The following is a 14879-nucleotide window of genomic DNA, read 5'->3' as shown; positions in this document are numbered from 1 at the left end:
AGTGAGACCGTATTGCTATATGAAATATATTATACATTTCCATAGTTTAGTTAGCTGAGGTATATAATGTCCAGTGTATTTTGTCAACATCTGTATGTGTGTAAAGTGCTGAGCATTCATAAAACTGCTGCGAAGACACAGTGTGTGAGGCTCGTCTCATAACCCCGCCTCCTGGTGCCAAGCACCTCCGCCGCAGAATGCACGCCCGACGGGAGCGCCGCGGCCACACCAACCAAAACCCACACCCAAACCCTCCACGTGCAAGACTGAATCCACCCAAAAAAAGTCACTTAACAAGAAGCCAAAAAGTGCAAAAACAACAATGCTCGCGCTGCAGGAGCCGCGAACGACCGCAGGGACACAACATTAGGTACACCTGCACTGCAGGTTCATATGTTTGTAAATCTGACTGTGATGATGGAGTCGTGCCTCACCAGACATTAACCTCACCGCACGCCACTGCTACCGAGATAAAAGCGCCAGGCTATTGACTTGACAGCCAGCACTGGGAGTGAGGTTTACCAACGCACACATGACTCAGCCACACCGGCGAGCGTTCGTTGCACTTGTACGGATAGGTAACAAAAATCGTTAGGAACCGGATCAAACAACTAAGTTGTAGTCACTATGATGTCACGCATGACTTTATTTTTTTGCCTGCAAATAGGGCGCTTAGCATCTTTCTAAAACATTAGGTTCACCTCAAAGATACTCAGCCGCAACTACCTGCAACAACAGCTTGAAGGTAATATTTTTCAAGTAACGTCTGGTAAGTAACAACATGTTGCTTGATTACACAAGTCCCGCGTGTACTGTTAGCAATTAGCAAGCCTAACAACGGTAACCTAACAATTCCAATTAATGCACCCCTGATTTGGACCACACTTTTAAACAAATGCACTGATTGGTGTTCATGGCTGTCAACCACACACAGCTATGCTACTTGTAGCGAATGTGTCCTCTCTCTCACGTCTGCGTTGCTTTTTCCTTACTGATCCGAAGAGGGCATGAATCCAGGTCACCGGAGTAAGAGGCAAACATGCTGATGTAGTGGATTGTCCGAAGCTTAAACAGCAACAAAAGTGAGTTTAGTACAAAAGGTTTATTTACCCATAATCAAAAAGTACAAAGTTGAATTGAGTTGCCCATGCAGACAGACAAACGTCCTCCGGAGGACTCAAGAATCAAGCAATCACCCATAGCCCTTGTCACTTGGCAATTTTATCTGTTTCCTTCATGCGTCAAGGTCCTGTTGTTTTCGACCTGTTTGTTCTGCAACATCCTTTAATCCCTTAGTCATAATAGACAATCAAAACATTTTGTAAAATGGTCAGACCGACTCCATATTCAACTTTTACCTACGTCTGGTCCTTCAATGGTTTAGAATAGAAAAGAATGAAACGAGCAGACATTCTTGACAGACACGAAATATAGTTCAAAGGTCAGAAATTCCACTACACTGACTACTGAGCTAAAAGCATATGCAATACTGCAGATCGCTAGCACTATTTTTGAAGTTGATTGGCGTCTGTTACACTCGCACAGACGGAGTGTGTGCTACTATATGTGCGACTTTAAAATCAACCGTTTGCAGTTATACCTGGTGATATACTATAATAATTATATGATAGTTAGCATGCAGAAATATGATGGATACATCAATATACTAAATTCATTAGTTGAATGTGTAGTATAGCAATAAGTGTAGTTAGTATCAGGGACATGCTGTCATGGTAGGCAGGTGAGGCGGCGATGGAAAAAAAATAATAAAACCATGGAATAAATATAAATATTTGTCCATTAAATTGTGTTATATATATGTTTCTGTATGATTAGAATCGCTTTTTTAACATTTACTCAAGTATAAATCACAACATTTGCACACAAACCGATCATTAATCATTGGCATAGGGTGTGGTTAGTGCTGGTCTGTGCACGGTGTCGTTAAAAGGATGGTTGCAGATACATTTTTTACACCATTAGTTTTGAGTGTGTACACTGTATAATCGACAGTCCGTTTAATGGTAATCTTGGTAATAGGACTAACAGAGAAAAGAGAAGCTGAAGGCTCAGGTCCTCCAGTGCCTATGCAGTACTCAGATTTGCCATATTGGGAGAAGTGGGGGCGATGGTGAGCATTTCTCTTCAATGTTTAACCAGTGAGGAAGCCGGCGTTTGTTTCAAACAACTTTATTTATGACAAACATAACGTTTCTAACACAGGAAGTCAGCGTTCAAGTTTTGTTTGTCAGGCGCAACAACGCTACTTCAGATACAAATACAAAAACTTAAGAAACACTCTAAATATTGTATTTATTTTGTGAAAGCAAATATATGTGACCAAAAAGTATTTGATAAACATGTTATCAGATACTTTTTGGCCCCATTTATCATACAACAATATAAATGTCATAACCTTTTTATGAAAATGAATTAATTTCTTCTTGTTCATGTTATTTTATTGTGTAACCTGTATTAACAGAGCAGTCTTTCTTAACCCATTGTTGGGCCGCGAGTGCCCCCTAGAGGGCCGTCAAAACATATCTGTTTCTCAGCTGTGGTCCATATGGGCCGCGGCCGTACTCAGTTGTAATACACTTGTCTACCACATGTGGCAGCAATGACACTCTCAAACAAACATAAGAAGTCTGGAACTAAGGTCATAGAGAAGTTTTTTTGAGCTCAAAAATTCGGACGAAAGTGGTGAAGCTTTATTTTAATTTGCACCTAATTTTGTTGACAGTTTAGTTAAGGAACATATTTATTATTACTTTTTTTTTTAGCACAATATAATTGCATCTACATTTATTTTTGTCAGATGTTTAGGAGTCTTTTCTTATGCAGAATATTTGGTTAGTGCTTGTTTTTCTAATCAGCCTGACCTAAGCCTAAGATTTATGTATTAAATACATGATTATATTTGGGAATAGCACATGACTAGGTTGTAAACTACAAGTAAGTTACTTGTAATTATTGAATACGATTACAATCAAGAGTAAGATTACCAATTCAGTGTTAATATTTGAGTGGGCCCTGGGGCCCTCTGTAATAGAAAAGTTGGGCCCCGAGGTCAAAAAGGTTAAGAACCTTTGGATTAGAGTTTATGAATTTAAGTTAAAAAAAACCTCAAAGGACATCTATTCTTTACATGGTGTAAAGGTCACCATATGTTACTGGTTAAATAAGTATACATTCTTTCAACTTTCAGCATCCTCTTAGGCTATGTGTACACTAAGTCGTTTAACCCCTTAAACGAGTAATTATTTAGCCTAAGCCCCGTTTCAGCCACACTAAACCATCGTTTAAGGTCCACCTCCTTGGATAATTTTTTACACGGGTAAGTGCGCCCTGTATTTCTTGAATATCCGGCTCTTAGCTTTGTATGGACTCATTGATCGTTTACAAACTGAGTTCGGAGAGGAAGTGAAGTCAGAAAGACCGCGCCACACACAGGAAGTGACATCAGAAAGAACATGCCACAACCAGTTTCATAACTACCCGTTCGGTAACTCGGCGGCAACCACTAGAAAGATGGAGGCCAGTCATCCAGACATGCCCGTGTTTCTCCTTCTTGTGCATGTACAGACGCTTGTGGAAATCACACATGAATACCTTAAGAGAAGGAAACGTGCGATTGCAGCTATTTCGGATACAACACATTTCAGACGGCAACATAGCAATGTTAAGCGACGATTTTGGATAAGGCCTGGAGGAATGGCAGCCTGGTGGGATATGTTTGTCACCGAGAGTGTTGTGCCAGAGGAACGGCAAGAGAACTTTCCAATGTCCAGGTCAGCTGTGATTCTACTTAGCGAAAAACTTTGTCCATTTGTCAAAGAGGAGACAACGACAATGCGGGGAAGACTACGAAAAATAGAGAATCCATTTGGAGTGGCAAAGCAGACTATCAGTTATTGTCCGCGATGTATATCGAGCGATTACTCAACGTCTAGTTTTGTACTCCATAACTATTGTGAAGCCATGAAGTGGTTGCGGCCGTGAAGTACGACCGCCAATTTCAGCCTACACGCACAGTGTCCTGTTGTTGGTTGCTGTAAAATGTTCTTTATCACATTGTTTTCTTCCACACGTCCATTAAAGATATGATTAATGTATGATGGTTTAGGTGTGATTCACTACAGCTGCTGATGGTGAGGCAAGGAAGGTTTACTGTTAAAAGAAATGTGGCAATAGTCTACATTGAAACACAGGGTAAGGATACACTTCCAGGTCAGAGGTGACTATGACACGCGCATTTTTTTGGCGCATGCGTACTAGGTCGTGTTGCGCCGGTGGACAGAATGGGTTGAGGGGGTCTTAAACAACCATTGTGTGTGTGTGGACAAGGATAAGATTAAGTGGGATTTACCCTGGGTAACTTTTTAATGGTGGTTATTTAGTGTAGAAGGGGTCTTAGAATTCACAAAAACTCCTGCTCGTGTGTACACCAAGTAATCCAGACACTGTATATAATTTTGTCTCCCTGAACGTTCGTCTCTTTTGCAGGAATCTTTGAGGTGAGTCCAATCTTTAGTCATGTAAACACAGGAGCACAGCTGCGGTAAAAATCTGCTGGGCTCATCTGCCAATCTACAATCAATTTTCAAAAAAGCCAATAACGACCGGATCCAATACCATTATCAGGACCCGGACATCTCTAGGCAACACATTTTTAATGATAAAAATATAGCAAATAGATACTCAAATTAATCTAAAAGTCAAATGAGATGCTATTGTCGAGCAGCTTGAGCAAGGCACCAGGGTGATCACTGTTTGTGTGCTCCCTCACTCCTTGCCTGCCTGTGTGTGGTCTGATTCTGTGTTGTATACTGCAGAGTGTCAATTGAATTTCCTCTTGAGGGATTATAATCAGTATCCTTTTAGAACAAATAAAAAATTACAAGGGTCCAATGAAATAAGGCCAAAACAAAATCAGTTTCCATCCTAATGGAATCTCCAAATCTACAGTGCGCAGTGTTTTCCATTGATCCACCGGGTTTTCTATTTCAATGTTTTTTTCCTGAAAAAAAAACACTTAACAGTGAAACAATACTTTGTTATTAAACACCTTGGCACCTCATATTACGATTAGGCCATGCCAACGTAAACACTGTGAGAAATGCCGTATCCAAAACCAGATGTTCGTTACGCACAACAGCCAACTGTGCTCTGCTTAACAGGCTGTTAACCCTGTGAACCAGTAAAAGGCTCTCAAGGCATCTGACCCTGGTTTCTATGGCAACACATTATCAAACACCAATGTCTTTCATTCATAGGTTAAAACACTGTGTAACCATCAGAACACACACTACATTGTACCGTCACACATCCCACAGTAGTATGTTGTGGTTGGGGATTACTTCCAAACAATAGTTGTTATTCAGTCATTTTACGGCTTCATTGTGATAGTTAGAACAATAGTGAGAAAAATAAAAGATCAAAGAGAGCCGAGCTTCTCGGATAAATCATTTATTTGTGGAGATATAGCTACTTCTGCATAAACATAATAATAAAAAAAGGCGAAATTAAATTAATGATGGTTGTAAATAAAGTCAATAAAGGCACATAGCAGCTCCCGATTGGACGATTTGACAATTGCAATTCATTCAGAACTGAAAACAGCGATAAACACTTTGAAATACGCCAAACAGACACGTGCACGGGGGCAGAAGCGTTGGAAGAACACTGGCTTGTTAAGCAGGGTCGGGGAAAACAACAGAGCAGCAGTGCCAAATTCTTGGAAGTATGTGGTCTGACGCCACACGAAGATGGTCCATTACTCTCTGGAGTAGGGATGGGCAACGGAATCCGGTTCTGTAATGGCACAAGTGCCAACGTAAACAGTGGTAACCAGAACAACAACAAAAAAAGAAGAAGCTATAAATACTTCATTTCGGTGCTAAATAACTGCAGACTGAAGAACTTGCAACAAATGCCTGGCAGTGGTAATGTGCAAGTAACGTCTTGGAAGTAATGTAGTGTCCTGACAGAAGCACACAGAGTCTGATGTGCTTTTTAAACTTTATTGCCGACCTCAAAGGGCCCCTCTGAAGTTGAAAACATTGGCACTTTTTTCATAATTCTGGACCGAGAAATTATGTCTATAGGAAAAAATGTCCCCTATAATAGACACAGTAGTGATTTCAGGCTTGTTTTCGAAAGAGTTTCGAGACAATCTGGAACGCTGGCTTTTGGCGTCGCAATGTGGGGCGGCCCGCGTCAGCCGGCTGACGTCACCTACGGGAGATTGGAGGCAATTTCATATTGTGTTTTGGCAGCATCTTCATCCTAAATCCCGTTATTTCAACGCGGAATTTGCATGAATGATCAAATATGGCTGCCAGATGCATTGTTGCAGGTTGCAAGCTTGCATACATTTCCAAATGATGGGATATAAGGAACGTATGGACCTCTGCAGTCAAAATGTGTCATTTGCAGCGATCATTTTGATGATTCTGACTTCAAAGAAAACAAAATTTATGTCGGAGTTTAGAAAGAAAATCTAAAGACTGAAGCCAAATGCGATCCCAAAAATCAGGAGCACCTTTGAGGGGAGAAAGACTGAGTGGAAACATTGAGAAACAAGAGCAGACAAGGTGCTCAAAAACAAGAGAAAAAGAAGACAAGGCGCTAGTATTCTATTTTGCGTCCTCTTCTACTGATGCTTTCCTCGTGATGCTTGAGAAAACGCAGAAAGAGCATGAGGAAACACAGGCCACGGTGTCTATGGAAGAGCAGGGAAGTCTGGAACTGATGATTTTTTTAATGTTTCTTTTTGCCTTATAATGTTAACCATATCAGTTTTGAAATAATTATGGACGAGGGCAACACAAATATGCAATTAAGTGATCAAAATAAAAGTTTTACATGCTTTTATCCGCACTGTCTATGCAGGAAAATGGGATCCAGTTCTGTAGATGATGTCACACCAAGAGGGGGCGACATATTGAGTCTGGTGATGGAAATGGGGCGTTCCAAGTACAGTTAGTTATCTACCCATCACTGAAAAACTAACACATATTACGGGAAAATGACTGCCAGGAGCAAAAAACACTTAAAGAGAATGTGTTAGTGGGTCCAGTGGGTCCTTTAAAATGACAACAGCAGGCCTTAGCTCCCACAACAACGACACAGCACTTTCTCATTATCCACAAATGACAGTAATGTCGGGCGAAGTTATAGATGATAAATGGGTTATACTTGTATAGCGCTTTTCTACCTTCAAGGTACTCAAAGCGTTTTGACAGTATTTCCACATTTACCCATTCACACACACATTCACACACTGATGGCGGGAGCTGCCATGCAAGGCGCTAACCAGCAGCCATCAGAGGCAAAGGATGAAGTGTCTTGCCCAAGGACACAACGGACGTGACTAGGAAGGTAGAAGGTGGGAATTGATCCCCAGTAACCAGCAACACTCCGATTGCTGGCACAGCCACTCTATCTGTCCTTTCTAGCCCATCCTTCAATCCATTTTCTACCGCTTGTGACTCTCGGGGTCTCCTAGCCGCTCAGGCAAATCATATTATCTAAAAATGGATTTTCCCATCGACAACATGATGTCATCACGCTCTGTCAGTCAATTAGTGCATGAGGGGGAAAAATGGCGAAATCGTTGAGAAAACAAAGTAGACTCCGAGTGTAGAGTTTTTAAACATCAGTGGACATATGACTTTTTTTGTTCAGTGTAAGGAAAAGGCAGTTTGTCTAATCTGCAATGAGACATATATATATATATATATATATATATATATATATATATATATATATATATATATATATATATATATATATATATATATATATATATATATATATATACATACATACATACATGTACATACATACATACATATGTACATACATATATATACATATACATATATATATATATACATATACATATATATATACATATATATATATATATACATATACATATATATATACATATATATATATATACATATATGTATATATATATATATATATATATATATATATATATATATATATATATATATATATATATATATATATATATATATATATATATATATACACATATACAGACATATACATACATATATACATACAATACATACATATATACATACATATATAAATATACATACATATATACATATATATGCACATAAATCACACACTAGATGTGGCGAAATTTGTCCTCTGCATTTGTCCCATCCCCTTGGGGAGCAGTGGGGAGCAGTGGGCAGCAGCGGCGCCGCGCCCGGGAATCATTTTGGTGATTTAACCCCCAACTCCAACCCTTTGTTGCTGAGTGCCAAGCAGGGAGGTTATGGGTCCCATTTTTATAGTCTTTGGTATGACTCAATCATTGGTACTTTAATCTTTAATTTTTAAAATACATATACAGTATATATATATATACATATATATATATATATATATATATATATATATATATATATATGTATATATATATATATATATATATATATATATATATATATATATATATATATATATATATATATATATATATATATATATATATATATAAATATATATATATATATATATATATATATATATACATATATATATATATATATATATATGTATATATATATATATATATATATATATATGCAAGATGGCGGCGCATTGCTATGCAGCAGCTCGGTGATGCTCTTGGGAGTGTAGAGCGATTTGGCAAAAAACACCCGTCATTTCTGTCAATTTAATGGCTGGCTCAAAGCGTGAACACTCTGTGATCACATACGACCGACAGACAATTCTGGATGTGGATGGATCGGGTCGTTATAGACTGAAAGATGCATGTACGGTGGACCTCCTCGCTAGCATGGGAATACTTCGCGGGCTACATCGAGCGGCCTTTGTAGCAGCGGAGTCAAGTGCTAGCGGTGACCGCCAATGGAGACGACGTAAGCGGTGTGAGCGGAAGCAGAAGCGGGGATGCCGAGCGGGGCTAACAAGAAAGGGAAAAGCTAACCAAAGAAGCGCTAGTCCGGGTAAGAAGTCTTTTAAACTAGAACTAGCCGGCGCCAGGCTGGATAATCCCTGCACACATAGCAATTCTCTTAGAATAAAACACAACTCACATAATGTTTTTTCTTTTGTGACCGTGTCAGAGGCAGACTTGCAATCTACTGAGGTGGCTAACTATGATGCGTTCAGTTTATCGCAACATCTAGCAAACAATCGGACAATTCCCGTCGTATCAATTCCTAGATATGGTCGAAACTATTTAAAGTGCACTACGCATAATAAACGCAACATTATTAATATTGCTACTTCGGATAATTTCAACAAACAATCCTCAAAACAGCCCACTACCTATAATATGGGCTTTTTAAACATAAGATAATTATCTTCCAAAACGTTATTAGTTAATGAGGTCATTAGAGACAACAAACTTGACGTCGTTGGTCTCGCCGAGACCTGGCTCAAACCAGACGATTTTTTTGCGCTAAATGAGGCATCTCCTCCTAACTATACCAATTTTACAAACCCCTCAGAATTCAACATTATCAACGTTACAACACAAGTAAGTCATTTTTTGCACATTTGCTATGTTTTGTACTGCTGCAATAATTATGGAATTGTGTTCAAGGACATATTTCTTACGTTCAACGTATTACTTAGTTTTATCATTCAATTTATACAATGGAAGTATTTTAATCACTAATATGGTCAATATAAATGAAAAACGCCCTAAAAATAAATAAGCATCGTTTTATTTTACATTTTTATAAAACTCTGCATGTTTTTCTTATTTATGTACCGAATCACAGACCATTTAAGCACTAGCAGTAGGGCTGTATACCATTAGGATTTTATTGATACCAATATTGATATTCCTTATCAATACTGGAATTAATCGGTACTCTTATGGTACTATATGTAATTTGTGTAAATAAAGATGGAAAAAAAGCATTTTTTATTACCAATCATTATTTGCACAAGAGATTGTGCACCAGCAACATCATGAAACATCTCAAAGCATGGTAGTATTTAATCAATACCTGCTTTTTAGGTCTTAAACAAGTCAACTATGTGCAGTTTTTATGTCATCATCTTGTAAAGACCACACAGATCCATCACTGTGTTTCTATTCATTACAATTACACTCAGTATATCCAGCAATCCTTTTCTACTGCTTGTCCCTATAATAACAATCAAAATAATAGTAGGTATTCACGTTCACTTACAGACCTTTAACATGATAGATTAGATCAAATATATAATATAAATCAATACAATCAATTAGCATGGTAGGCGAGTGTGCATTTTCTATAGAAATTGTTGTTTATGTTGCACACGGACCTATTTGAGCAACGGACCGGAAGCCAGTGTTGACAGCCACCGACGCACAGTATATCTGTATGTGTCGTGTGTGTAATATTTAAATAAAAAGACCCAATGATTATTTAAAATTATAACGTTTTCAGTGTATTAATATTGGCCTATGGATTACTGCATCGCTTAGAGGACGGTCGGGTTGATGAAGCGCGCTGTAGTGGCGGTCGTGAGTTAAGTTGAGTTCACTTCAAATTGACACTAACTCTTACTAACATTCCTGACTTTGGGAACTAGGAGGAAATATTGTTGCGTTACAAACTTTTGTGTGGTGTTGCCTCCTTATTTGTGATTATTACAAGCCGATTATCATCTACCCGTGCCTACTGCGTAGTAGTGGCACTTAAACTCAATGTGACAGTGTGTCATAATGACCACGGTCAGCTGGATTAAAAAAAAAATACAGATAGCAGTATCATTGGTCCAGAATCTTAACGGTCTTGCTGGACCGACCCAAAAATACCGGTATGTGGGATACATCCCTAACTGGCAGTGTTTTTCAAGTACAAGTTTGATACTACAATAATGTTAGTTAAAATGTAAACAATACCCCTAGTCTATGGGGTGCCGAATGTAAAAGTTCAGGCACACTTTTCTAGCAGATATATTTCTCAGACTTAAGTCACTTTTCTCAGATTTAGCTCATTTTCATCACATTTTAATGATTACTGTAAATATTATATCTAAATGTTGAATCTAAAACAAAATCGTTAATCTAAACCTATATGTAAAATCTAAACCTAAATGTTAACTCTAAACCTAAATGTTAACTCTAAACCCAAATCTTTAATCTATATCTAAATCAAAATGAGTGCTATATCTTAAATTTAAACCTAAATCTTAAATCTAAATCTTGAATCTAAATCTAAGTGTGAGTGCTAAATCTTAAATATAAAGCTAAATGTTATTTTTAAATCTACATTTAAATGTGAGCGCTAAATGTTAAATTTAAATCTTAAATCTAAATTTGAGCGCTAAATGTTCATCTAAACCTAAATCTTAAATATATACCAAAATCTTAAATCTAGATCTAAATCTAAATGTGAGCGCTAAATGTTAAATCTAAAACTAAATCTTAAATCCAAAACTAAATCTTGAATCTAAACGTAAATGTTAAATCTAAATCTATATCTAAATGTGAGCGCTAAATGCTAAAACTAAATCTATATCTAAATGTGAGCGCTAAATGTTAAATTTAAATCTTAAATCTAAAACCAAATGTTAAATCTAAATCTATGTCTAAATGTGAGCGCTAAATGTTAAATCTAAATCTAAATCTAAATGTGAGTGCTAAATGCTAAATCTAAATCTATATCTAAATGTGAGCTATAAATGTTAAATTTAAATCTTAAATCTAAACATAAATGTTGAATCTAAATATATATGTAAATGTGAGCGCTAAATGCTAAATCTATATCTAAATGTGTGTGCTAAATGCTAAATCTAAATCTATATCTAAATGCGAGCTATAAATGTTAAATTTAAATCTTAAATCTAAATTTGAGCGCTACATGTTCAATCTAAACTTAAATCTTAAATATATACCTACATCTTAAATCTAGATCTAAATTTAAATGTGAGCGCTAAATGTTCAATCTAAACACTAAAACTAAATCTTGAATCTAAAATTAAATGTTAAATCTAAACCAAAATGTTAAATCTAAGTCTATATCTAAATGTGAGCGCTAAATGTTAAATCTAAATCTATATCTGAATGTGAGCGCTAAATGTTAAATTTAAATCTTAAGTCTAAAATTGAGCGCTAAATGTTCAATCTAAACCTAAATCTTAAATATATACCTAAATCTTAAATATATACCTAAATCTTAAATACATACCTAAATCTTGAATCTAGATCTAAATCTAAATGTGAGCGCTAAATGTTAAATCAAAATCTTAAATCTAAATGTGAGCACTAAATGCTAAATCTAAAACTAAATCTTAAATCTAAAACTACATATTAAATCTAAATCCAAATCTTAAATCTAAATCTAAATCTAAATCTTAAATCTAAAAGTGAGGTAAATCTGAGAAATATATCTGCTAGAAAAGTGTGCCTGAACTTTTACATTCGGCACCCCATACTAGTCAGATCCTGAGAATTTAATGATAACGAATCTGCCAACTCAAAGTTGTCTAATGGGATAATCAGATTTGAGTCCCCAGAATACACAAACAGTGACAAAAACACAGGCAGCCCTTTCTCATTTGATGAATACCTCGGAGACAAAAAAACAGGAAAAAAAACATCCTCCCACAACAAACAGCATCATCTCCTCTCCAAGGTCGGAGTCTCCCTCCCTTTTGGCACAATTCCTGTTACTACTTCCCACATATTCAAGCTCAATATTTAGACTGGAGATTTCTTCACATATACTCTATGGTTTTGTGCTGGCTACTAACTGTTGGAACTAGAGCTGTTTGACTGATAAAGAATGTTGTTCTATCAGCAGTGATGGGATGATGCATCACCGGGTGTGTACTAAGTATGGAGATATAGTCAAATAAGTACTGCATAGAGATATTGTCTTTTAAAGTCAAAAGTATTTTGGAACATTTGTCTGATCCAAGATGCTACAGCGTGTGGTTGACAATGTAACAGTTTTTCACACTGTCTGTCTGCTACAGTGACTTCACCCATGATTGACCGCACTTCTGGCTGAGAACCCAATCTCCTAAAGTTGCTGGAAACTTGACTGCGAGAAGATGGCATCAACTTTCTTTTTGAACATACGTTGGACGCCTGCTTCTAATGAGACCTCTATCGGTGTGAAACTGTCAAAGTACTCGAAGTGGTCTCCACACTCTCCTCCCCACTGCCCACCGTGACACAAGGTCAATATGTCAGGATGTTACTCCCACAGTGGTTCATTCGGGTAGGTTTGAATTATTCAACAAATACAACATGTACTGCAATATCATTTCTAATACAAAAAAAGTATGTGAAAGTTATTATCATATTGCATAACTGTACGAGTACAGTATATGCACATGCATGGTTGTCAAAGTAAATCCAGACCTATACACCTTTCACTCACCTAACAGATGGCTGCAGATCCAGAGCAGAAGGAAGTAGTACTCCATATGTTGGCCTATGCACGCATGCATGACTGTAGTGAGTGTGTATGTGGTGGGCTGAGGCGAAGAGACCCCGTGGAAAGCGCAGTTAAAGATCCCACTCTGATTGACTGCAACTCCTAGTTAAAGTGCCTGCCTATGTCTCGGGGAAGTAGGAGGGGACTGCTGCTACACGAGAAGGAGGTCCACATGTAGACATAGGAAAGTCATTCAACAAGTTTCCTAGGAATAAACTTTAGAAACATTGAATATTGTGAATATGTGTCAGATTTTGTTACTGTGGGAACTTTTTTCCTGACCATACAGCATTGCAAAACTGGATTTATATTGTTCAACTCAGCTGGAAAAACACCATCGCCACAACCTTCTCTTATTGCAAAAGTCTCAAGTATAACTTGAGCTATTCATCATGTTCCAACCACAACCTAATCAGGGTATTAACAGTGGAACACAAATGTGGGCTTTGTATGTTACCTCATACCCTTGCAGTTAGACCATCCAGTCCTAACTACAGAATGCATAATGACCTCCGCTTGCATAGTATTGCATACTCTATGTACATTAGCTTCCCTGAAATCCATTTGTGGTCATCTTATGTATCTTCACTTCTTAATGTGCATCTTTTCTTGCAAAGACGTCATGGAAAAGTTTCTTCTTGATATTCGAAATGAACACTCAAAATGACCTTAATGTCTGTATATTCTGAAATAACAATGGCACTGGTACTAGAAATAACTATGCCACTGGTACTGGAGTTCTCATTTAACAGATCACAAAACCCAAACTAAGTGTGCGTACAAATATTGAACTAATAATAAGCTACAATGGAACCTGGATTTACGAACCCCTCATTGTTCAAACTTTTTGATTTACGATCCACAGACCGAATAAAAAAATGCTTTGCTGTGCGAAATTAACATATATCCAGCCATTTTGTGCCCGGCAGCACAGTCATTGGGGGCAGGCTGATCGGTCTCCTACCGTGCTCAGTGCCACTTTGTGTGATTTTTAAATGTTTTCAGCCTTTTTTTTCTTTTTTGTAGCATTTCTAGCTCAATGACAAGGGATGTGTGGTTTAAAAAATTCAGAAATAATCTACAGCGTTGTTGACAGTGCTTCTCCTCCTCTCCCTTCCGCATCACGCCAAGAAGATTAATTGACATAATAAAGTGGATTAAATTATTACTAATCATTGTGGTGTTAAATGATTTCTGTTAAAGTTAAAGAGTTTTGTGAATATACGAGTGCATTAGAGGGCTAGTGACAATGTGTGTGTGTGTGTCGGCAGGGCGGCTGAATATGAGGAGGACAAAACAGCTTGTTTTTGTTGTTTTGGCTTTGTTATTAAATAAAAAGTTGATACATTACCCCCGTGTTATGTTTGTTTACTATACAATACTGTATAGCACTTGTTTGTTGTGTACACATTGTTA

At 37.3% G+C, this 14879-nt stretch overlaps 1 protein-coding gene across 1 annotated transcript in view; it reads right to left on the bottom strand.

Moving 5' to 3' along the window:
• Positions 1-13538, bottom strand: part of itga11a (integrin, alpha 11a) — a 204435-nt gene extending 190897 nt beyond the window's left edge. Inside the window, exon 1 of the mRNA XM_062032072.1 lies at positions 13407-13538. Within this exon, the coding sequence (XP_061888056.1) occupies positions 13407-13476 (70 nt within the window). The 5' untranslated portion in view covers positions 13477-13538. The remainder of the gene's footprint in view (positions 1-13406) is intronic.
• Between the last annotated feature and the right edge of the window lie 1341 nt (positions 13539-14879).

The sequence above is a fragment of the Entelurus aequoreus genome, linkage group LG02 (assembly GCF_033978785.1).
Source record: "Entelurus aequoreus isolate RoL-2023_Sb linkage group LG02, RoL_Eaeq_v1.1, whole genome shotgun sequence".
Classification (NCBI taxonomy): domain Eukaryota; kingdom Metazoa; phylum Chordata; class Actinopteri; order Syngnathiformes; family Syngnathidae; genus Entelurus; species Entelurus aequoreus.
This window is presented reverse-complemented; position numbering and strand designations above follow the sequence as displayed.